The sequence below is a fragment of the Stenella coeruleoalba genome, assembly GCF_951394435.1.
Source record: "Stenella coeruleoalba genome assembly, chromosome: 8".
Classification (NCBI taxonomy): Eukaryota; Metazoa; Chordata; class Mammalia; order Artiodactyla; family Delphinidae; genus Stenella; species Stenella coeruleoalba.
In genome coordinates this window covers 10,025,533-10,050,098 of record NC_137154.1, presented here as the reverse complement: position 1 = coordinate 10,050,098, position 24,566 = coordinate 10,025,533, and the positions used below count along the sequence as shown (strand labels likewise).

Here is a 24,566-nt window from a genome sequence, read left to right as displayed (position 1 = left end):
TCCTCCTCCTCCTCCTCCTCCTCCTCCTCCTCCTCCTCCTCCTCCTCCTCCTCCTCCTCCTCCTCCTCCGGAGCTGACCCGCCGACCTCATCCCTAGTCCGCGCCCCTCGCCCTTTCCCAGACCCCGTCCACTCCATCTTCCTTGCTCCAGGAGCCTTCGGGGTTGTTCCCCTCTTCTGGAACCGGAAGGTACTGCAGAGGCCTAGAGAGAGGGGAGGAAGGTGACATCAATTTGTGCACCTCGCAGACTAGAACCGAGGTTTGTACCTCCCTTCCCCTAGCTTTCCCAGTACCTCTAAACCCAACCCTGCCCTGACCCTAGATTGACCGATCACTCCGCTTCACCTGGCATGCGCGGGGGGAGGCACTTAGGCTCTCCCCTCTCCCCTTTGAACTTTGTGTTTGTGTTTGAGACTTTGTGTTTCAAGGGCCAAGCAGGCCACTTGCCCAGCACAGTTAGTCCCCCCGTGGCTGTGCAAATTCTGACCTCAAACGCAAAACCAAAAATTCCCTGGTGAGAACCTTAGGGACCCAGGAAAGCAGTCAGCCCTGCAACTTCCAGGCCGCTCCACATCAGACAGGCCCTGCAAGGACTAGGAGGAGAGCCACGTGGTCTGAAGCACCTGCTGCAAGGCCACAGAGGAGGCAGCCCCCATTTTACAGATGAGGAAGCTGAGCCTCAGGGGAACTGGTTTACCCAAGATCCCCCAGTAAGAGACAGAGCTAGGTGCCGAGGCAGGTGTGGATTCTTTCCACTGCAGACACATGCAATGAGCCCAAGACCCTGGATGACTCCAAGATGCCTCTGAACCTGACTGAACCGAAAGGAGCTAAAATGTCGTTGCGGTTTACTGTGTGGTTTTACGCATCTGGGACTTTCTGCCTTGCTTTGGAGGCATTGAATTATCAGTAGAAAGAACACGGGATTTGTAGAAAAACTAAACATAGGTTTGAGTCCTGGCTCCTAACAGTATGACCTCGGACACATCACCAGAGCTCTCTGGGTCGATTTCCCAAAAACAAAATGGAGTCAGACTCAGCCGTCACCTTCCTGGTGTGGTCCGAACACTGACAAGAGCAAGCGTGTGAAGATCTTTATGAATGTATTCACTGCATGCGAGGCCTGTGTAATAGATAAGTTACTCTGTGGGTAACTTTGCCCCTTGGTGATAAGGTGGGCACCACTCGTGAGCGTAAGGCAGCTGTGTGCCCAACGTGGATCAGTCAGTGTTCTGGCAGCCAGATGCAGGCATGAACCTTGGTCAACCCCATGCTCTTCTCCATCCCCAGCTCACATTCTAGAGTTTGGACTTGGGTCAAAGTCTGGGGCAGCTCCCTAATTACTAGGGCCCTGAAAGCACGATTGTGCCAGAAGGCTGCAAGCGCCTGCAGCAGCTCACGCTGTTACCCCCTCTTGCAGATACTGCTTGTCACCTTCACTGTGTTCAGGCCCGGTAGCACCCACGGGATTGCCTGTCGTCCGGCAGCTCTGTGCAAAGGTGTGAACTCAACTTCCTTCAGAGCCTCCCCACCATGGTGAGTCCCCTGAGGGCCAGGGCAGAGGAAGGGCACTCTGGTCTTGGGGCAGTAGGGGTGCCAGCCCTGGGCATGTTGGAGTTCCTTGCTCCCTGACCAAGAGATGCGACTGCCTCCTGAGGTTAAGAGAGAGGGTCATTCTCTGTCTCAGGGCCTGACTTCCCTTCATTTCCCAGCTGGGCCCAGCCAGGCCTGTGGCTGCAGCCTCTGAGTCCCTCCAGGGCCCATCTGCCCCTGGTCTGGGTCATGCCTTTAGATTAGAACATTAACAGTTGCCTACTCTGTAATAGACAGTACCAGTCACAGGAGTCGTGAAGAAGGACCTGGTGCCTCTTCCAGAGCCTTGGGCATGTGTGGGCTTGTGGGATCTACACTCACTGCAGGAGGCTCAGCATGCCCCTGGGCATGCCCCAGGCCCATTCTAGAACTGATCTGGAGGAAAACAGGCCTGGGCAGACCTGGGTTCAAATTTCAGCCTACCACCAACCAGCCATGTGACGTTCTACCAAAGACTTGACCTCTCTGAGCCTCTTTCCTCATCTGCAGTTTAAAAGGTGAGATGTTGATCAGACCAGGATCCTAGGGGCCTCCCATAGTTGCCTGGTCGACTTTTCTTTCTTTTTCCATCCCCTCAGGCCACTGGGAACCAAGGATGGCACCGGACCCCAAGCCCTCCTCTAGCTCTGGTTCGGGAATGGTTGCAAATCCCAGGCAGGATAGACTGTCAGGGATGGCAAGGGAGCACGTTCTTGGAGGGTGGTGGTGCTGGAGACTGGGCTTGGAATTGAGACCCACTCTCGACTTCATTGCGTATTCCAGTCCCTGGCAGGCTCTGAGAGCCACAAGCCCGTGCCCTTCCTAGGACAGGACCTCTGCCGCTCTCAGCCTCCCTTCAGCCCCTGGGGAGAGCAGCATGATAAGGCCAAAATGGAACCAGCTTTGGAGCCAGGTGGACCCGGTCACTTGCTGGCTGTGTGACCTTGGGCAAAGTCATGTAAATCTGCCTGTTTCTTCACTGGGCTAATTTTCCTCCATAGGGTTGTTGGAAGATTAAACGAGATGTGCTTAAAAGCACTTAGAACAAGGTGTGGCTCACAGTCACTGCTCTGGCCCCCGCCAGACCCAGGAAAGGCCAAAGTTTGCATGAAGGAATGGGGTTCTGGCAGGTTTGGGGAAGGGGCCTCCGGGAAAGCTCAGCTGCAGGCTTCCCCCAGGCCACCAGGCGATGCTGGTAGCCTGGCCCTCTCTGACCCTATTGGGCACCAGTTTCACTGTTTGGGACAAAGGCGGGAGCGGCACACAGTCTACAGACCTCATTCAGCTAGCTCCAGCTTTTCAGAGCTGGTTGAAGAAGGGAGTAGCTCCTTTGCATTCAGTTTTTTGCTATATAGCGGGCATATACTCTAGTTATTAAATCCCTATTTTGCAGAGGAAGCAGATGGGTGTGGGCCCTGTCTGGCCCCCTCCCCTGGCACAGGAGCGCCAACCTGGGGCTTCTCCTCCTTTGACAGAAGGCTGTTGGACCCCAGTTTTAAATTTTATTTTACTTTATTTTATTTTATGTTTTTGCCGCACCGTGCGGCATGCAGGATCTTAGTTACCTGACCAGGGATTGAACCCACATCCCCTGCAGTGGAAGCTCGGAGTCTTACCCACTGGACCGCCAGGGAAGTCCCCCAACTTCATTAATTTTTTTATACTCGGAACTCCAGTTACCCCATTTTCGTTGTATCAAAGTCATTCTGCAGGATAAATTTAAGCCATAAATTAGTTACTGAATAAGAAGTTGCAAAATAAGAAATCATGGGGACATCCACCTTATATATAAAAAGATGCCTAATTCAAGGAACCACTGTTGCCTGGAGTTCCTGGGTGGGTGTGGGCTGGGGTGTGAGTCATAGCAACGTGGCTGGGCAGGATGGGGCTGCCCTGCCAACTCTACCAGAACCTCGTCCCACTCCTCTCCCACAGACCTCCAAGAAGCTAGTGAACTCGGTGGCAGGCTGTGCCGATGACGCCCTCGCTGGCCTGGTGGCCTGCAACCCCAACCTGCAGCTCCTGCAAGGCCACCGTGTGGCCCTCCGCTCTGACCTGGATAGTCTCAAGGGCCAGGTGGCACTACTGTCAGGTGGGGGCTCTGGCCATGAGCCCGCCCATGCCGGTGAGCACCCTGGGCCAGAGGTGGCAGTGGGCTCTGGGCAGAGTGGATGGGGGGCTCCTGGGAGATCTTTGGTGCTGTTAGGAGGTCCAGGACAGAGCCTGGCCCAGAGTCAGGAGCCCAGTCCTGGCTCTGGCTCGCCCACTCCCTTGAGCTGTGATCTGGGGCCAGTCGTGGCCTCTCTCTGTGCCTCAGTCTCTCCATCTGTAAAAGCACAAGGTGGGGCCAAATGACCTCTCAGGCCTTTCCAGCTCTGATAGGTGGTGATTCCGTGAATCCTCCTGGCCTCCCGGGCCCAGCTGACCTGCCGTCCCCTCCTCTATGAAGCCTGCCTGACTTTTCCAGCCTAGCGCAGTATTCCTCTTCCCACCGTGCATTTTCACATTCAACATGGACAGTCCTGGATTGTTTCCTGTTTAGTGCCAGGCATGTGAACTCTCCATGAGAGCTTGGGGATGGGGGCATGGGGAGGGGTAGGGACCAGGCTTTGTATCCTCTGTATCTTTCCTGTTTCTCTCTGGCAAATTCATCCATCCACTCAGCAAACATTCATGAGCAGCTGTTGTGTGCCTGGCACTGTCTGGCCACTAGGGGCGCAAAAGTGACCCAGACAGGCAAGGCGCCTGCCCTCATGGAGCTTCTATTCTCCTTTGGGGAGACAGAAGCCAGGTAAACACATAAGTGAAAGAGATCATTCCAGAGCACGTAAGTGAGGTAGTGAAGACAGGAGAGCAGGCTAAAGGGACAGCAAGTAGCTGGACATGGGTGAGTGACTACTTCAGTTGGGAGGTCGGGGAAGGCCTCTCCAAGGAGGTGATAGATCTGGGGAGAGCAGCGCAGGTACTCTTCTGCACCAAGTGCACAGTAGGGCTCACCAAACCATGAAGCCCAGGAGCGTGGGGAGCCCCAGGGATTGCAGGCACAGGTCCCCACCCAACATCCTCTCCCCACCTCAGGTTTCATAGGGAAGGGGATGCTGACAGGGGTCATTGCGGGAGCCGTGTTCACCTCCCCTGCAGTGGGCAGTATCCTGGCGGCCATCAGGGCAGTGGCCCAGGCGGGCACAGGTAAGCCTGGCATGCGGGAGGGGCCGCTGTGGGGAGCGCGAGTGCTGATGGAGCCCTACCGACTGCTCCCGCAGTGGGGACCCTCCTCATCGTGAAGAACTACACTGGGGATCGGCTCAACTTTGGCCTGGCCCGGGAGCAGGCCCGGGCGGAGGGCATCCCTGTGGAGATGGTGGTCATCGGGGATGACAGCGCCTTCACCGTCCTGAAGAAGGCAGGCAGGCGTGGGCTTTGTGGCACAGTGCTCATACACAAGGTGAGGGTCCCCTCCTGGGACACCACTGGCCAGCCCGTCCCAGCCCTCTCTCTCCAGGCAGCACCTGGTGCTGGACCTTTCCAGCCATCTATCCCACACCCCAGGAAGCCACTCCTTCCGCAGCGCTCCCTGATCCAGGAGGGCCCCACCATCCCCAAAACCATGTCCGCCCGGATCCAGGCATTCATCGTCCCGGCCTCTTCCCTGCCCTTCCCCACCTGCAACCATCGCCCCGTCCTGGTGACCCTGCTCCCCAGCGCCTCCAAACACACATCCTCCTCCAAGCCCTGCCCTTCCTGTCTCAGCCTCGCTTCAGTGCTCATCTGCTCGCGCCCAGGCGGCTGCAGCTGCCTCCTCAGCCGGCTCCCCTGCCTGCTTCCTGCCCGCCCCCCAGTCTCTTCCCCACACCACCCCACAGGTGTCTTTCAAAAATGTGTATCTGACCAGGTTGTTCCCCTACAGAAAGCCCCCCAGGGTTCCCAGAGTCAACCCAGGCTCCTCGGTCAGGCGCCCACCACACTCGTGCCCCTCCTCCCTCAAGTTCCTCTCCCATCATCCCTGTGGTCCCCTCATGCTCCATTAACACCAGTTCTCTGTACCACTGGGCTATGGCTCACCTTTGGGGCCTTGCTGCTGCTGAGTCGTTGGCCTCGAAAATCCTTTCCCTGTCCAACCTCCCTTTGGCCTGGCTGTGTCCTACTATTCTGTGGAAGCCCACCTCTGACGTCTCTCTCTCTGGGAGGTTTTCCCTCCCACCATACCAAGCACGCTATGGCCCCCTCCTCAGTGTTCCCATAACACCTGTCCATCATCGGATTTGCCACCTCGCGTGAAATGTTCAGTTTGTGTTGTCTCTTTCCCCAACCCCTTCCCAGACCGAGTTCCTTCAAGGTAGGGACTGTGACTTAGACACCTTTGTTCCCCTTTTCAGCATATACTAGACGCTTGGCAAAAAAGTGGGTAGGTGGGTAAAGTGAGCCACGGTGTATATGCCATGGAGAAAAAACTGTAGGCTAGGAATTGGGAAACTAGCCACCAACTGACTGTGTGACACTGGACAAATCATCTCCCCTCTCTGGGCCCATCTCTCCATTTGTAAAGTTCCTCTGGCTCTGGGATTCTTGAATATTCCTGGCAGGTGCCCTAAGTGTGGCAGGCCAGGTTGATGGGGCAGGACGAAGAGATTCCCTGTTCCCAAATAGAAATTCAGCTCCAGCCTGTCCTCTGCCCTCTAGTGGTACAGTGACTCCTTTCCCGTTGGGGGCCTATCTCTGTGTGGGTGCAGGTGGCGGGTGCCCTGGCTGAGGCAGGTGCGGGGCTGGAGGAGATCACAGATCGGGTGAGCGAGGTCGCCAAGGCCATGGGTGAGTGCCGGCCCAGGGCTCGGGGAGGAGGCGGGGGAGGTCGAGGCCCCCCCTTGGACCAGGAGCAGGTTCCCAAGTCACTCCCCAGGGGCTGAGGGAGGGTCTCCCTGCGGGAGCTCCTGAGAACAGCAGCCTTGGGTCCCCAGAGCCAGGTTTCTCTTCCATCACTGAGATGAAGCGTCTGACAGCTTGTCTCGGTGAAGAGGCTTCCGAGGCATTGCTGCTGCCTGACGCCGAGAGCACAGCGCTCGTCCCTTTCATACCTCATTTCTCTTAGGAACCCTGGGAGTGAGCTTGTCCTCCTGCAGTGTGCCGGGTTCCAAACCCACCTTTGAGCTCTCAGCCGATGAGGTGGAGCTGGGCCTGGGTAAGCTTGTGACCTCCGCCCCCTCCCCGGTCCAGCCATGCCTGCTCCCTGGGTTTTTCCCTGTCTTCTGCCCTGGGAGCCATGTACCTGGTCCTGCTCACGTGGAGCCATCCCTTAGGGGGTCTTAGTATTTTTAAGTGAGTGCATGAGGCCCTTCTGGCCCAACGTGCCTGATTTCTACCAGCTTTGCCCTCCACACGCAGGGCTCTGGCCACAGGGGCTCTGTGCCTTGCCCACCTCCTTGCCTGTGCTCCCACCATTCTCAGGTACCCCTGCCCCTGCCAAGATGCAGCCCCTCTTTCAAGAGCCGTTCAGAGGCCACCCCAGCTGCAAAACCTTCCCTCTTCCTCTCCTGTGCTTCCCAAGTGATGGGCAGAGGCCTCAGCTGGCCTCTGTGACTGCCTGTAGTTAAGCTACTTAACTAGTTAAAAGTTAAGGGGACTTCCCTGGCGGTCCAGTGGTTAGCACTCCACGCTTCCAATGCAGGGGGCGCGGGTTCGATCCCTGGTCGGGGAACTAGGATCCCACATGCTGCACGGGGCAGCAAAAAAAAAAAAAAAAAAAATTAGAAAAAAAAAAGTAAAGTTCTGGCTCTCTCCACCACCAAGCCAGAGACGGTGTATTTTTCATTATTTTGTCGGTTTCCCCCCAGCCCGCACTCCCCACGTCCACGTGCCTAGCCTGGTGCTGAGCACTTAGAAAATCCTTGACCAGACCACACTGAGCGAATCCCCAGGCCCCGAGCAGGTCAGCAGTGCTTGCATCTATCCACAGGGATCCACGGGGAGGCTGGTGTGCACCGGATAAAGGTATGTGGACTTCCCAGCGAAGGTTGGCCCAAGACCAAGGCCCCCAACTCAGCTCACTCCCGGCTCCCTCTGACAGATGGCGACCGCCGATGAGATTGTGGCGCTCATGCTGGACCACATGACGAGCTCCTCCAACGTGTCCCACGTGCCTGTGCGGTCCGGTGAGGGGGCTGTCACACTGTCTCCCAGCCTTTCCTCCCCCTCTGGGAATGGGGCCCAGAGAGTCTCACCTAGGTGTCGTGTCTGCCCACAGGCTCCTCGGTGGTGCTGATGGTCAACAACCTGGGTGGCCTGTCATTCCTGGAACTGGGCATCATAGCCGACGCCGCCGTCCGCTCTCTGGGTGAGCCCCACACTGAAGGGGACCTCCTGACCCCCAGAGCTTCTTGCTTCCAACCCTTTGAAGCTGGATGTAAGAAAAGCAGCTGAGATAGGGTCTTGCAATGGTCCAGAGCATGGGCTGTATGCGTTTGTCAAGCCCGAGTTAGACAACGGTCCCTCTGCCACTTACTTGCTGGGTGCCTTGAGCCTGTTTCCTTGTCTGTAAAGAGGGGGTAATAATAGTCCCTGCCTTATTGTTGTTGTGCGGATGAAATGGGATTAAACGTTATGTAACACACTTAACACAGTACTTGGGACGTGGTAAGAGCGCAGTAACTGAGACTACTTATCTGCCCCTGTAGCAGGGACACCTCCAGGGAATGTGGTCATTCAGGGCGTCACTGAGGGATGCCCCAAGCAAATCTGACCTCAGAGCCCCAGCTCCCAAAGTTCTTGTTTTTCTCTTACTCTATTTCTTTCTCTGATGCTCTGGGGTAAGTGCCCGTCCTTCCCTCCTTTTCTCACACACTTCCACGCTCTGGTACTGCAGAGGGCCGAGGGGTGAAGATTGCTCGTGCCTTGGTGGGCACCTTCATGTCAGCCCTGGATATGCCTGGCATTTCTCTCACTCTTCTGCTGGTGGATGAGCCCCTCCTGAAACTGATAGGTGAGACCTGGAAGCTGGGGTCAGCGAAGCCAGGGGCCCTTGGAGCTGCAAGGAGCCAAGGGGACTTGGAGAGACCCCATCAGGGCTGACCATGACAATCAGGACCCTGTGGGGAGGCCCTTTCTGGCTTCCCCAGCCTTCTCCAGCTCTCACTTGACTGTGAAGGAGTGGGTATTAGGATCCTCCCCCGGGGACCCTCCCCTCTCCCTTGTACACAGTAGGCACTCAATACTTGCTTGTTGCGGTGGAGGGGACGGGGCCACCAGGTGGGGAGTCCAGGCCCCACTTGATCCCTGGCCGGCCAGCCTGTCTCTCAGAGAGTCATCCTGCTGTCCCTAGATGCTGAGACCACCGCCTTGGCCTGGCCTAACGTGGCCAAGGTCTCGGTGACTGGGCGGAAGCGGTGCCGGGCTGCCCCCGCCAAGCCCCTGGAGGCCCCTGATTCCACTGCTGCAGGAGGTACAAGCCATGCTGTTGGGGAAGGTGGCCCCGGGCTTTGGCCTGAGGCCTAAAGGGTGCAGGGAGTGCAGAGGGGCGTGGAGGGCCCCTGGCGCCCATACCTCCCACATGGGTCACGTTTGGCTGCGAGAAGGGCCGGGCAGGCCTCCTTCCCACTGTCCTCCGTCTCCAGGCGCAGCCTCGAAGCAGATGGTGCTTGTGTTGGAGCGGGTGTGCGCCACCCTTCTGGGCCTGGAGGAACGTCTGAACGCCCTGGACCGCGCTGCCGGCGACGGGGACTGTGGGACCACCCACAGCTGCGCTGCCAGAGGTTGGTGCCAGGAACCACCTGGGGCAGCAGAGGGGGTGGTGTGGCACACTGATGGTGACATTTTGGCATTTCATGAACCAGAAGGATTTCAAAAACATCTGGAGTGCTCACGTGGGGTTGGCAACTTTTATTTTGCCAAGAGAGGTCGTTCACAAAACCTAGCATCCCTTTCACCTGTTTTCATAAAGGGACACTTCTAACACTACAAATGTAGGAAGGTTGTTATCACAGAATAAAATGTAATATTTTACAGTAAATACAAACTTTAGATTATTCTAAAGGGAAACTCATTCTGTTCTTATTTTTCTCAGCCGAACCAGACTAGGGAAAAGTTCTTAATTATCCAGCATCGTTGAATCAAGAAAAAAGTATTTAGTGCCAACCACAGGTCAGGTGCTGCCCTCGACTCTATGGATAAAATAGCGAGCAAAGCAGATTAAAATCACTGCCCTCGTGGCTTATGTTGTGGTAGGAGAGACAAACCACGATCAAGGTAAATCAGTAAAAGACAAAAAAAAAAAAGAAGCAGGGACGCGAGGAAGCATCATCACCTGCTGGGTGACCGTCGAGGTCCCTGTCCCTGACCTGTTCCCAGCCCTCTCCAGACTGCAGCGGGATATAGAGGGACTCTGGGAGTCTCTTCATGTTGGTTCCCTCAGCCCCTCCCAGCACCCATTCCTTCCGGCTGGCAGCGAGGCCTGGGTACTTGGATGGAATCCAGGCAGATGGCAGGGTGGGTCTCTGAATCCTCACCATCTCTCTCTGCCTTCAGCGATTCAGGGGTGGCTGAAGGAGGGCCCACCCCCTGCCAGCCCTGCCCAGCTACTCTCCAAATTGGCCCTCCTGCTACTGGAGAAGATGGGAGGCTCATCTGGGGCGGTGAGTGCCGGCAGCCCCCGGGGGCAGAGGGCTGACATGGACGGGTCCTGGGTTGGCCGAGGCCTGGGCCAGCCCCGTGTGCTCAGCATCCTGGCCCTCCCCAGCTCTATGGCCTTTTCCTGACTGCAGCGGCCCAGCCGCTCAAGGCCAAGACTGACCTTCCAGCCTGGTCCGCTGCCATGGATGCCGGCCTGGAGGCCATGCAGAAGTGAGCCAGGGACCTGGGCCTTAGACGGGGGTGGGCTCGGGGAGGTGGTTGATGCCACCCACCCCCAAAGTGATTCCCTGCAGGGAGCCTCATTTGTTCTCTTCCCTGCCAGGTATGGAAAGGCTGCCCCAGGGGATAGGACTATGGTATGTATCTGGCCCAGCCCTTTCCCCTTTTGAGCGTAGAAGCCCTGAAGGCCACCCTCAGTGGCAGGGCCTGTCCTCAGCCCCTCTCCTTCACCTTGTCCAGCTGGATTCTCTGTGGGCAGCAGGACAGGAGCTCCAAGCCTGGAAGAGCCCAGGGGCTAATCTCCAAATCCTGAGCAAGGCAGTCAAGGTGAGTGAGGCTGGGCCCAGCCACCCAGGGAGGCAGACTGAGAACCACCAGGCTCCCATCTCCATGCGGCCTTGAGCAAGTTGACATCCTTTCTGTACCTCAGTTTTCTTCTTTACAAATGGAGGACAGCACCTGCCTCAGAGGGTTGCTGTGGGACGGAAAAGATATGTAGGGCGCCCACACAGGGTCTGGGACATAGCAGGCCCTTGGTGAATGGTGGCCCCTTGCCTTGCTAGCAGTGTGTGGGATGTGACCTCTCCACCCTGGTGTCAGTGCTGGGACAGAAGGGGCCGGGGTCCATGGCAGGAAGGAAGCCTGGTGGCTGCTTCTTGAACCTGCTCCACACCCCCACCCCTCAGAGTGCAGAAGCCGCAGCCGAGGCCACCAGGAACATGGAAGCTGGAGCTGGACGAGCCAGTTACATCAGCTCCGCGCGCCTGGATCAGCCAGACCCCGGGGCGGTGGCGGCCGCGGCCATTCTCCGTGCTATCCTGGAGGTCTTGCAGAGCCAGGAGGCATGAATGCCTCGCCGGGCCTCAGGGCCTCACTCACTGCTATGCCCAGCCGCTGCTGTCACTTACTTGTACCTTAGAACTGTCGCCCTCCCACGCCTCTCGCCCTCGGTCCCTGTCTTCTGAGTTCAGTAGGAACTCCTCAACCAGCCTGCAGAATTCCTCCACTGTAGAAACTGCAGGCCCAGAGTGGGTCACTGACCTTTCCCTCTTCAGGGAAGGGGGAGTCCTAGGGTCACCCGGCTCTGCCCCCAGCCAGTTCTGAGCTTCGATGATAAGGCTTTTCCCTAGGCGGCAGCACAATCTTTAACTGGCAACTCTCATTTGGTTTTAAGACTCCCTGTGAAAGGTCTTCTGCACCTGAACTGAGTGTGAAAAAGCAAGCCAATAAACCACATTGAAGCAAAAGAGCTGCTGCTTCCTCTAAGGGACCTTTATCCAAGCGTGTGAACAAGTGGGCCCACTACCGCCCCCGACTAAGACCTCACCCCACCACTGAAATGCTCATCTCCCATCTCCTACCGCCTGAGACCCAAAGGCAGGGTCTGTGCAGCTGGGCCAAGTCCACTGGGATCCCCATTCCTGTGCTTCCAGTGCACACACCACACCTGATGGGTGTGCTTTTCTCAGCACTAAACTAACAGAATTCACTGATTCTTCAGGAATCAAATGGGCAAGTGGGTCTCCAAAAGGAAAAGAAATCACCATATTCTAAGGCTCAGTGGTAGGACAGAAACTGCCCAGGCCAGCCCATGGGTCTCTCTAGAGCCATCACTGATGGCCCCTGGGAGAGCACGAGGGGCTGCTGAGTCTACGTGGTGTGTGGTGGAGACCGCACAGCGCACACCTGGCCCATACTTGGCGCAGGGGGGCAGTTAAAGGCACTGGCATGGATTCACTTTAGACATGGATGTGACTTTGAATCCTGGTTCTGCTTCAGACTAGCTACATAAACTCAGGCCTATTATTTAGCCTCTTAGAATCTGTAAAATCCGAACGGTGCCCACCTCATGGGCACGTGGAAAGGATTCAAATGAACTGGTGAAGATAATGGCCTCAGCAGTCCAGGGGCTTACTCACTGGGAGTTACCCGTATCACCGATACGTGCATCCAACCCCTTGAGTCGTCTGCTCTACCACCAGGTGGCCTCAGCTCATCACACTTGGAAGGGGGCCACCACTTACTTTGCCCAAACTTGGCTGCAGGCTTCCTCAGCCCCTCGGCTTCCCTATTTCTGCCCAGGGTCCCCTGTCCATCAGCCACACCACAGGTCCCTGAGCACAAGGCACAGTTATCAGTGTGCACAGATGCACACACCCAGCAGCTGGGAAGGAAACTGGCATCAGACACCTGGGCTGTGGATCCCAACTCTGCCACTTCCTGGCTGCGTGACCTTGGGACAAGTCACTTACCCTTTTTGAGTGTCGTGTTTCAGACTATGAAATAGGAAACATCTCCTTCCTTGTAAGATAATCAAGTGCTCAAGGGCCATTCACTAGTAAAGACACACTCACGAACCAGGAGTCACATGTGATTCTAAGAAGACAGTCATGCGGTTCTCTGGTGTCTTCAGGTCTGCCCATTTCCGGGTCTGAGGGTCAGAACTAGCCCGAGGCTTTTGCAAGTTGCCCAGAGCTCAGTTAACCACAGTGTCATTTCAGCAGAGAAGGCTTTGATTCTTGAAAACACATTTAATGAAAATCAAGCTTCATAAGTGAAATGCCTACCCATGCGCAAAGAGGGGGAGCTGGTCCTATGACCAAGGTGCCCGGCAGTCATCCCAGTGGCTTCTGAGGGCTTCAGCCACTTGAGAAGTTCTGTCATGGTCCTCCTGCCAGCATCTGGCCACGTGGGGTGGGGTGGACAGTCAGCCTCATGGCCCCTGCCAGGGGGTAAGGCCCACTCGGGACCCCAGGTGTCGTCATGCTGCTCGTCACCTAAGCACAGCAGTATGGAGCCTGGGACCTGGCAGGGCCTGTTTGGAGAGGGCAGTGCCAACACTTAGGAGAGGAGCAAGACGCCACCACAGTCTCGTTGGAAGAGCGGCGGCACATTCTGGCATCACAGCCGAGACTGGGTGTGCCACGCACGTAGCTATCGTGGGGGCAAGTGAGGCACTTGGACGCTCAGTGAGGAACGCCTCTGGAGGTGGCCTAGCTCCCAGGGCTCTGCTGGGTACAATGCACCATGACTCTGGCATGTTTCATGGCAAGCTGGAGAGTGAAAATAGCTGAGCAAGTGCCCTGCCGAGAGAGCAAGGTTGAACCTGCCCGGGGACAGGCAGGCAAGCCTGGACCCGATGAGGGAAAGGAAAGGAGGCTCGAGGCACCCCTGCTACTCCTCCGTGGGACAGGCTGTTTTTGGGAGAGCAGGTTACCAGGGCTCATAAGGCTGTCCGACAGCACATCAGTCATAGGGAAGGGCTGGGATCCAGGCCCCAGTTGCAGCAGCAGCTAGAAGGGCACATACAACGCACGCAGAAACAGAATGCAGCAACGGGAAACAACAGCAATGGGCAGCCAGCTCCTCAGCTTCTCCTCTGCAGAAGCAGCTCTGCCATTCTCCCCTGTCCTTCCATCGCGTCACCGTGTTCCCGCCCAGCCTCGTGTCCAGATGGGCTGGATGGAGGTAACAGAGCAGATGAAGCCTGGCCCGGCGCAGCGGCCTAAACTTCAAGGGAAAGCTGAGGAAGCATCGGCTCCCTCACTTTTCACGGTACGGACTGCACTTGATTCCCAGGTCATCTGAGCTCTCGGGGTTCTCTGCCACATCCCTAGGGGTGTGAGGGGAAATGAGCCTGACTTCACACGAGCAGGAGCGGCGTGAGCAGCCAGGGCAAGGAGGGCCTGGGGTAAACGAACGACCTGAGAAGTCAATGCCAGGAAGAGGTGGAGAAGCCAAAGCCACCAAGGAAAGCATGTGGGCAGCAAGCTGTGGAGAGAGCAGGTCCACCACGGAGACGAGGGGAGACTGGACGAGAGCCCCGCGGAGAGCAGAGCTTCTGAAGGAGTCCAGACCGCACCACCAACCACTCCTGGCAGCGCCTTCCTGCCTCACTCCCCGCCGTGCAACAGGGCCTGGAAAGACAGGCAGGTGCACACAGGTTAATGGCATAACGTCCAAATGGCCCCTGACCTGCAGGAGTCACGCCAGGCCTGAGATGCTCAGACCCCAACCTGCAGGGCGAGTCCCAGCCCACGCCACCACACCTTTCAGAGAAGCTCCAAAGCCCCTCAGCCAATACACACCCCATCTCACCATGTCCCTCAGGTGCCTGCGTGGCCAAGAACAGGCAAAACGTGCTGCAAGCACTCAAGCCGTCACCAAGCAGCCGCTAGATACGCTCCCATCCCACCAGACGAGCCCTAAAGCCGGAGAAGTATAGATACGCTCCCATCCCACTAGACGAGCCCTAAAGCCGGAGAAGTATAGATACGCTCCCATCCCACTAGACGAGCCCTAAAGACAGAGAAGTATAGATCCGCTCCCATCCCACTAGACGAGCCCTAAAGCCGGAGAAGTATAGATACGCTCCCATCCCACTAGACGAGCCCTAAAGCCGGAGAAGTATAGATCCGCTCCCATCCCACTAGACGAGCCCTAAAGCCGGAGAAGTATAGATACGCTCCCATCCCACTAGACGAGCCCTAAAGCCGGAGAAGTATAGATACGCTCCCATCCCACTAGACGAGCCCTAAAGCCAGAGAAGTATAGATACGCTCCCATCCCACTAGACGAGCCCTAAAGCCGGAGAAGTAGAAATTACCGTACACCCTCATCATGCGCAAGCCCGTCCTCGGAGAAGACAAGGCTACACTTCCCCTCGTGAAACCACAGCAATCTGGGGAGGGGAGTAACCCCCACCCTCTCCCAGCGGACAGGCCCCCAGGAGCCTGAGCCCGAGCAGCTGCGCTTGCTGCAACGGCCAGGAGGTGCTGGGCTGCCACTGGTGCGCCCCGTCAGCCAGCCTAACCCCACCTTCAAGCACCTTGGTTTCCTACCACGTTACTGGGTTGGTCTTCCTGGCAAAGCCCAAGTCTTTACTGAGTGACCCTTCCCTAGACCCGGCCCTACCCCAACCTGGAATGGGAGACCAAAACCCCATACCTGTCTTTCAGCCTGCATCCCCAGCTCTGGGCGTTTCCAAGACGAAGCCAGCAGGATATAGAGCACCAGCAGCCCGAAGACCACCACCAGCATCCCAGAGCAGTTGGCAAAGACAGCCTCACTGGGCAGCCTGGAGTATGAGTTGGTGCCGTTTCTCCTGAGGATGACGAAACAATGTGGGCGCTCAAGAAACTTTTCTACCTGCTTTTGCCCAATGCGAGACTCAGTGCCACTAACAGAGGATAAGAAAAGCTTCCCAGGACCTGCTGTGACCTGGAATATTAACATACTTTCCAAGTCTCTGCCATGACAAGTGTCTGCAGAATGCTTTTTCCCTGTGAGGAAGCTAAAGCTCCCAGACGTGAAATGAACTTGTCCAGTTACATAACTAGGAAACAGCACAGCCAAGACCTATACCCAGGTCTGACCTCAAATCTTGTTTGCTTTTCACTGCACCCCCACTACTTCAAAGAACGGAGAATGGGAGTGGTTAGGCATGCAGCCTCTAGTCCTAACACAAAGCTCTGCCACTTACTGGCTGTGTGCCCTTAGGTGCATTACTAACCTCTCTGTGCCTCTGTTCCCTAATGTATAAGTGGCAATGACAACAAATGTTGTAGGGCAGTTAGAGGATTAAATTTAAGATGTTTAGAATAGTTTCTGCCACAGAGTAGGTTCTAAATCACTTTGATGCTGGGTATTTGCTGACCAGTTTACCAATCTCAGCCTAAAGAAAGACCGATTCCATTAACCTTCCAGATCAGGAACAAGCCCCATCCCAAAAGCTTCCCTCCCTTGGATGGGTCCTATGATCATCGAGTGCATCTTCTGAAGACCCTGTTCCTCCCCCTCCACCTTAGAGTTGGGGGCGCCGTCCCACTCACAGACTGGAGAAAAGCTTCTCATTAATGCCGGAAATGACAGATGCAATGGCCAGAGAGAGGATGGAAGCTCCAAAGAAGACGTGGATGGGTTTAAGGAGGCTGCGCAGCCGCACGGACGCCCAGGGCAGCAGGAAGACCGCAAAGCCCAAGAACCACTGTGGACACAGGAAGTACTTGATTGTACTGTGTGTGACCAAAGGCACGCCAGGTCATCCCACCCACCAGTGCCTCCTACCCATCAGTGAACCCTTGCCCTTATCTCCCAGCTCAAACCTCCCACCAGGCATTGCCCCAGCACCACACCTAGCCTCCTCACTGGGGTCTGTTTGTCTTACACAAAGGAATGTAGGAATGTTACCTACATGAAATGCTTAGCTATCCCCAGTCTCCTGCAAACCCAGCCATCCTTGTTTGTCTCTGCTTCCTTCCTGTCCTGGCTCACAAAACTCATTTGTACAGGGCTGACATCAGAATACGGATACTACTTCTAGAATTGCTTCTGGTTCACAGAAAGCGGGGAGAGAAGAGGGCAGAAAAGATGATTTAGAGTCAGTGCGGTGCGTGCTGTGACAGAGTTAGCTTAGAGCGCTCCAGCACCACAGGTGGGCCGTGTGAGGGGTAAGAGCTGGAACAGGGTGAATTCGGGAACCACCAATCTCCCACAGCCCTTCAAACTGCCGATTCTACAGGATGTGCCCTGCAAGGCCGTCTCCAGGCAGTAAGCAGAGGGATATTTGGTGCTGATGCAAGTGAAGCCCCAACGAGAGCTGGCAGCTGTGGGAATCCAAAGGAGAACAGAGAGTACCCACCTGACAGGCGAAGAGGAAGACGGTGGTGATGCCCAGCCAGCTGTGCAGGGAGTAGAGATTGGGGATCTTTCTATGGCTGTGAAAGTCAAAGACGGCATGCAGCCCCAGTACAGTCAGGATGAAGGCCAGCAGGTGCATGGCTGCGTGGCCGAATTTCCAGGGCAGCTTGGGCCCTACCCATGACTGGGGCAGGCGGTAGACCAGTGATGCTGTAGGAGAGAGAGCAGTCCCTGGGCTCGGCCTCTTCCCCTGTGCTCACCCGTGCATTAGGGGAATTACCCTGACGTGATCCCAGACAGCCTCCCAACAAAAGAAGGAAATGCTAGGACATCAGTATCAACTCCTCAGCATCTTCCATCCTTGCATCATTTCTGGTATAGCCATCAACCATGAAGCGGGGAGACAAGGACCATGACAAAAGGGAGGAGCCAGAGGAGGGACAAGCTAGGAGTCTGGGATCAGCAGATACCAACTACTCTACATAAAATAAACAGTGGGTCCCTACTGCAGAGCACAGGGAGCCATATTCAGTATCTTGTAATAAGCTATACTGGAAAGAAATCTGAAAATATATACATATATATGTGTATATACATATATATATACACACACACATATATATATCTCTGAATCACTTTGCTGTACACCAGAAAACACAACTCTGTAAATCAACTATACTTCAATTTAAAAAAGGGGGGGTGGGTAGAACAGGTTTCATGGACTTGCCATTCTGTCATAACAATAATAAATGCCACTTGTATGCAGTTTTACAGGTTGAAAAGCAATGTCACATCCATTATTTCACCTAACTGAATGAATTCTCACAACTGAAGTGAGTTGTCAAGGACACAGGCTTTAAGGTTAGATAACCGAGGTCCAACTCCAGGTTCTTCCTCTCAGCTATTTGGCATCTTCCTAAATCTCAGTTTCCTCATCTGTAAAATGGAGGCAACAATACAGCCCGCCTCACAAGCTTCCTGTAAGAACAAAAGTGGGAGGATGTATCCAAAGTACACGGGGTAAGCTGCTATTATCATCGTCATTATTCCCATTTTACAAGTGGCGAAAATGAGACTCACCTGGGCCCCAAGGCCTGCCTCTGAATGCACGGGGCAAGGGGTCTGGCAGGAGTAAGGAGACCCCTCAGGTACGGCCCCGACTGTGTCACGGAGGCTCCAGCCCCCGCTCCCTAGAGCAAGGGCTGGCAGGCTGCCGCTCACAGGCCAGGTGCAGCCCGCTGCCGATTTTCGTGAATAAAGTGTTCTTACTCCATATGGCTAAACGTCATTTATTGAAAAGAACATCTTGTCCCACAGCTCTGCAGAGCCACCTTTCCTCACTTGTCTATTCACTGATCACTACCACACTTTTTTTTTAATTGGAATACAGTTGATTTACAATGTTGTATTAGTTCCAGGTGTACAGCGAAGTGAGTCAGTTATACATTTATATATATCTACTCTTTTTTAGATTCTTTTCCCATATAGGCCATTACAGAGTATTGAGCAGAGTTCCCTGTGCTATACAGTAGGTCCCACGCTGTCTTAATTACAGTAGCTTTATAATAAACCTGAATAGACGGGAGAGTAAGCCCTCCAACTTTGCTCCTTTTCAAAACCACCTTGACTAATCTTGGCCCTTTGCATTTCAAGATAATTCAGTCTGATTGTCAATTTTCACAAAAATAAGCACTGAGACCTTGGGGTTGAAATTAACCTACAAAACGATTTCAGGAGAATTTACATCTTTACAATGTTTAGTCTTCCAATCCACTTACACAGTAGTATATCCCTCCATTTATTTAGGGCTTCTTTAATTTCAATACAGTTTTATATTTTTCTCTGTAGAAACATTATATGGCTTTTGTCAGATTTATGCCTAGGTAATTAATGCTTATGGATGCTATTATCAAATTATATTTGATATTAAATAATACTTTAAATAACATTAATTTTAAAATTTGTACTTATTTTTTCCCAGTTTTATTGAGATATAACTGACATACAGCACTGCATAAGTTTGTGTAGAACATAATGGTCTGCCTTACATACATCATGGAATGATTACCACAATAAGTTTAGTGAACATCCATCTTCTTATATAGATACAAAATTTTAAAAATAGACAAAAACTTTTTTCTTGTGATGACAACTCTTTGGATTTACTCTCTTAACAGCTTTCATATATAACATACAGCAGGGTTAACTGTATTTATCATGTTGTACATTACATCCCTAGTACTTATTTATCTTAAAACTGGAGGTTGGTACCTTTTGACTGCCTTCATCCAATTCCCCTTCCCCCCACCCCTGGTAACCATAAATCTGCTGTCTTTCACTATGAGTTTGTTTGTTTTTGGAGTATAATTGACCTACAGCACTATGTTACTTCCTGTTACAAAACACAGTCATTCAATATTTCTGTACATTTCAAAATGATCACCATGATAGGTCTAGCTATGATCATCACCATACAAAGATATTACATAATTACTGGCCACATTCCCTACACTGTACCTGTGCCTCATTTGTTTTGCAACTGGAAGTCCATACCTCTTGCTCTCCCTCACCTATTTCTCTCCCCACCCCCACCACTATAAATAAAGTTTTATCAGAACACAGCTACACGTTTCCGTGTTGTCTCTGGCTGCTCTCACAACACAGTAGCAGAGCTGAGTAGTCGCAACATAGATCATAGGGCTTGCAAAGCCTAAAATATTTACTGCCTGGCCTTTAACAGAAAAAGGTCGCCAACCCCCGTCCAAGAGTATCCATGCAGCTACCCTTCTCAGATGCTCCCGTTCGCACGACTTCTTCCTCCACATGACACCTGGGCCCAAAAACAACCCACCCCACCCCACCCCCATAGCCCTGAACCCGACAGTAACAAAGGCCAGGATGGAGAGGGACAGCGCTGCTCTGTACGAGCCCGGGCCACACCATGTCTCCTCTGCTGACCTGTACTCACCAGCACTGTAGAACACCACCATGCCTGTAACCATGAGCACCGGGTGCCAGTTGAACATGAGGATGGTGCCATCCCAGGCGAAGCCACCTTGCCAGTATGATATCCAATAGATGGTGGAGAGGATGCACATCAAGCCCAGGGAGCACAGCGCCAAGACGGACAGATAAAACCATCCCATAGCCATTCTGATCAAGCACTCCTAGAGAAAGCGGAAATCACACGTCCCTGTTGGCTCAGGCGCACCCCACACGCAGGCTAAAGGAGGTAACACTGACCTTGCTCTTGGCCAGAAGGGTGGTTCCCCTGCTATCAGCCTGGGCACTGTCCCATGAAGCCTTGATGGCTGGGTGAACCCAATCTCTGGTTATGAACAATGAGTGAGGCCCCGCCCCAACACCTGGCAGCATACAGTGCAGCCAGCTTGGGCCTAGGGCTGGCCCTGGAGAGAGGCCTCCTCTGCTGCGGCTCGATGCCAAGGCTCTAGATCCAGAGCCCTAGGATGCGTCTCCCCTCACAGGACCAGAAGATAAAGAATTATAACCCCACTCCCCATGAAAAGAAAGGACAGAAATCAAAATCCAGGCTAGATCACACAAATGCCCAGGGCTTCAGTTCTAACGTAAGGAGGCAAAAATCACAATCTTCACACTACTATTAGGCCACTTGGGAGAAAGTGCTATAGGATCCCACTTCTGCAGCAAAGTTCTTCCCCAGACTGTGACCTCTATGGGCTAATCCTCCCACTGGGAGGTAAGGTGGAGTCTTCAGAGTCCCCATTCGCCACACCTTTAATTGAGCAAAAGCCCCCAGCTGTCTCCAGACCTGAAACTTCTGCTTTCTCTTCTCTGGGGAAAGTCCAGAGGAGAAAAGAGGAAGCAAGAACTCATGATCTAGAAAGCAAGAGTTTATCTTGAGGTTCCCACGTGTACCTGATAAACTTAGAAACCAACCCGGGTTTCAGGCATGGTGAATGCCTAGCCCCCTAAGCAGCTGCTCTTAAAATTTATTTATTTATTTATTTTTGGCTGTTTTGGGTCTTCGTTTCTGTGCGAGGGCTTTCTCCAGATACGGCAAGCGGGGGCTACTCTTCATCACGGTGCGCGGGCCTCTCACTATCGCGGCCTCTCCAGACGCGCAGGCTCACTAGTTGTGGCTCACGGGCCCAGTTGCTCCGCAGCATGTGGGATCTTCCCAGACCAGGGCTCGAACCCGTGTCCCCCGCACTGGCAGGCAGATTCTCAACCACTGCACCACCAGGGAAGCCCAGCAGCTGCTCTTAAAAGCCAGGCTGGTCTTCCCTGGTGGCGCAGTGGTTGAGAGTCCACCTGCCGATGCAGGGGACGCGGGTTCGTGCCCCGGTCCGGGAAGATCCCACATGCCGCGGAGCGGCTGGGCCCGTGAGCCATGGCCGCTGAGCCTGCGCGTCTGGAGCCTGTGCTCTGCAACGGGAGAGGCCACAGCAGTGAGAGGCCCGCGTACAGCAAAAAAAAAAAAAAAAAAAAACAGGCAAGTGGGCGTGAGTTGGCAGGCAGTCTGCAAAGCCACAGGACACCCCTGCTTTCAGCATGGGCACAGCTCTCAAGGCAGGCACACTGCCCTGTGGACTCAGGCCAAGAAGCTGACACAGTGGCTTCCTGCAGTTGAGGTCCCTCAATCTGAACCAGCTAACAGAGAAGAGGCCCCTAAAATCAAGAACTCCCAAGAAGATAAAACACTTGACCCTCACCTTTATACCTACTGGCAGGCTGACAGAGTGGTGGCCTGGACTCCAATTCTTATGCTCTGAGGCTCCTTAAGCAACTCACTTAACATTTGTAGGACTCAGTCTTCTCATCTGAAAGAAAACCATGGCAATAGGATATAACTTACTGAAAGGCAGCTCTGAGCAGACACCACACCAGAACCTTACACACATGATCCCATCTACTCATCTTGACAACCCCGTGTGGAGTTATCCCCATTTTACAGATGAGGAAACTAAGGCTCAGACAGACTAAATAGGACCCAGTAAGTGGGCAGGGAGTTTCAAACCCTTGTCTATTCGGTTTCAAAGCCCATGTTTTTAATTTGACCACAGGTTGTCAGAGAGTCGAGAAAATGTATGTAAGGACATTGTGAGAGTACAGTATTATAATTTTCTTAGTATTGTTACAGCATTTCATCCTAACGACTAACAAAAACCTCAAGCTCATGGCCCCCATGGCTGCCCAGGCCTCTCAGTGTCCCCAATTCCATGTCGTGCCAGCTCTCTCCATGCCAGGTGTCCACCTAACCACAAACAGATGCTAAGCTGTCACAAAGAGATCCAAGGTGGCAGTAATCTCTGAGAAAGTAAGATCTGAGGTCTGGGGGAAAAAATAAGCTTCCAGGAGGTTGGAGAGAGAAAACCATGCCACCTGATTTCTAGAAGCTTTCTACCTTAGCTACTGAGCTCAGAGATTTGCTACCCAGCCTCAAGAGTTATCCCCTTAGTTCCTGTAAGGGCAGCAGAAGTTTCAGGTCACCAGAGGTTCAATCATCCCCCCAGTGAAGTGTCAGCACAAAGGAGCTCTCGGTCAGCAGGCTCCATCCACTGAATAATATCTACTTTTTTTTCCCCTCCCTTTGTAAGAGGAAAAAAGAAAATATAATCCAAAAGGGATCACATCTACCCCCCTAGAAGAGGTCCTGGATTACTGCTCTGGGACAGACTTGGAAAAGACAATGGGGACACTTCCCTAACAGACGGCTGGAATGTTTTACCAACAGTACACAGACGAGCCCTCCCTCTGCTCGAAATAGAGAGCAAAAGGAGAGAAAAAGGAAGAATGCAGTGAAAATTGCAATCCAAATGCTAAGAATATCCTCTCATTTATTCCAAGAGAACAGGATGTGCTAAGATTTCAGGATGTGCCCACCAGTCCTATTCTGCCCTCACTTGTAGAGACGCATTCTAAGACAAAAGTCGGCAAACTCCTGTAAAGGGCCAGAATGGTAAATATTTTAGATTTTGCAGGCCATACGGTTTGTCACAACTATGTCATCAACTCTGCTGATGTATTGCAAGAGCAATCATAAATAATACCTTCACAAATGAACATGAGCTATGTTCAGAAAAACTTTATTTATGGACAAAGAAATTTCAGTTTTTATATCATTTCCACATGTCACAAAATATCATTTTCTTTTTTTTTTTTTTCAATCATTGAAAAATGTAAAAACCATTTAGGCCAGCCAGATTTGGCCTGTGGGTCATGTTTGTTGACCCTGATCTAAGGAGTCTACTCTCCAACCTAATATACTTCTCAATCCCTTAGCAAAAAGGATTCTCCCAGGCTGCACTAAAACAGATCAGGCCCTGGTGTAGGAAATGGGTATATCCTACTTGGCCCTAGCCTTAGGAAAAGGCTCTATTCCAAACCCTTTCACAATTATTTAGAAGTGCAAATAGATGAAGGAACAGGAAGTCTGTTTGTTGCTCCCACTTCTCAGATGAATGGTGCGGGCTTTAGGAATCCTGAGAACCAGATTTAGGGCTCAAGTCCTGAACTCTTATCTTACGGATCAAAAATATTCGGGTCCAGGGCTTCCCTGGTGGCGCAGCGGTTGAGAGTCCACCTGCCGATGCAGGGGACGCGGGTTTGTGCCCCGGTCCGGGAAGATCCCACATGCCGCGGAGCGGCTGGGCCCGTGAGCCATGGCCGCTGAGCCTGCGCGTCCGGAGCCTGTGTCCCGCAACGGGAGGGGTCGCAACAGTGAGGGGCCCGCGTACCGCAAAAACAACAACAAAAAAATTCGGGCCCAAAGAAGGAAAGTGACTTGGCCACGGTGAGTGGCCGAGCTGGTACAAGGCTCCAGGTTCACTCCCCCTGTGCTCCAAGGACTCCTCACTTCCAAACGCAGCTTCGTAGTCAGAGACTCAGGAGTGAGGGGCCCTAAATTCCACTCAGGAGGTAAATAAGCAAGGCCCTCCTTAGCACCTGAGTGATTACAGCCCCGCCCTTCATACGGCCTCTGGTCGGCCTCAGGTGTCCAGAGTAGGGTTCCAGGAACCCGGGGACCGATCCCTGACTCCTCCGCCGGGACCAAGATCCCTTGGTCCCAGCTAACCTTGGGTGCAAATTAAGGCGAGGGGCTCCACCTGCTGACTGCGACTTCCGAAGAGCTTCTGTGCTTTCCAAAGAGCTTCCTTCCACCACCTGTGTAAGTAAGGGCACAGAGAACGATGTCCATTTCGTAAAAGAGAAAACTGAGGCCGAGCGAGGGGTCCCGACAGCGCGAAGCGAGGCAGTAGCAGAGCCAGCACTCGAACCCAGGTCCCTGAACTCCCAGCCCGGGCTCTTTCTCACCCCCGAACCACAGTGGAACGCAGGGGTACTGGGGTCTCCGAGACCCGCCTCTTGCCACCCGGCGCCGGACCCGCAGCTCCCGAGGCTCCTGGGAGATGGAGTCAGAGACTCTCAAGAACTCCCGCTATCACCAGTCACAGCCGCTCTACAGCCAACTGGCGGGGCCGCTCTGTCACCTTATAGGCTTGTAGCACTTCCGGTCGCGCGCGCTCCGCGCGCGC

General features: G+C 53.8%; 2 protein-coding genes across 4 annotated transcripts; one reads left to right on the top strand and one right to left on the bottom strand.

Moving 5' to 3' along the window:
- Positions 1-56: 56 nt before the first annotated feature.
- TKFC (triokinase and FMN cyclase) lies at positions 57-11,662 on the top strand. 2 transcript variants are annotated; one of them, XM_079928409.1, is made up of 19 exons: positions 57-259; positions 1,421-1,536; positions 1,951-2,090; positions 3,508-3,697; positions 4,651-4,761; positions 4,836-5,017; positions 6,303-6,381; positions 6,659-6,748; positions 7,523-7,557; positions 7,634-7,718; positions 7,811-7,900; positions 8,429-8,545; positions 8,885-9,004; positions 9,177-9,314; positions 10,087-10,193; positions 10,298-10,401; positions 10,514-10,547; positions 10,651-10,737; positions 11,097-11,662. In XM_079928409.1, the coding sequence occupies exons 5-19, from the start codon at positions 4,668-4,670 to the stop codon at positions 11,256-11,258; spliced, it is 1,524 nt and encodes a 507-aa protein (XP_079784535.1). In that variant the 5' UTR covers positions 57-259; positions 1,421-1,536; positions 1,951-2,090; positions 3,508-3,697; positions 4,651-4,667; the 3' UTR covers positions 11,259-11,662. The 2 variants fall into 2 exon arrangements, with proteins under 2 accessions (XP_079784535.1, XP_079784534.1); XM_079928408.1 differs by lacking the exon at positions 1,951-2,090.
- Positions 11,663-12,788: 1,126 nt separating this feature from the next.
- Positions 12,789-24,481, bottom strand: CYB561A3 (cytochrome b561 family member A3; the record flags this gene model as incomplete). 2 transcript variants are annotated; one of them, XM_079928411.1, is made up of 8 exons in its annotated part: positions 24,346-24,481; positions 24,138-24,195; positions 21,744-21,851; positions 20,018-20,216; positions 17,051-17,259; positions 16,242-16,396; positions 15,358-15,514; positions 12,789-14,327 (listed from the first exon to the last, which is right to left on the bottom strand). In XM_079928411.1, the coding sequence occupies exons 4-8, from the start codon at positions 20,199-20,201 to the stop codon at positions 14,304-14,306; spliced, it is 729 nt and encodes a 242-aa protein (XP_079784537.1). In that variant the 5' UTR covers positions 20,202-20,216; positions 21,744-21,851; positions 24,138-24,195; positions 24,346-24,481. The 2 variants fall into 2 exon arrangements, with proteins under 2 accessions (XP_079784537.1, XP_079784536.1); XM_079928410.1 differs by lacking the exon at positions 12,789-14,327 and having other exon boundaries at positions 15,256-15,514.
- Positions 24,482-24,566: the final 85 nt, after the last annotated feature.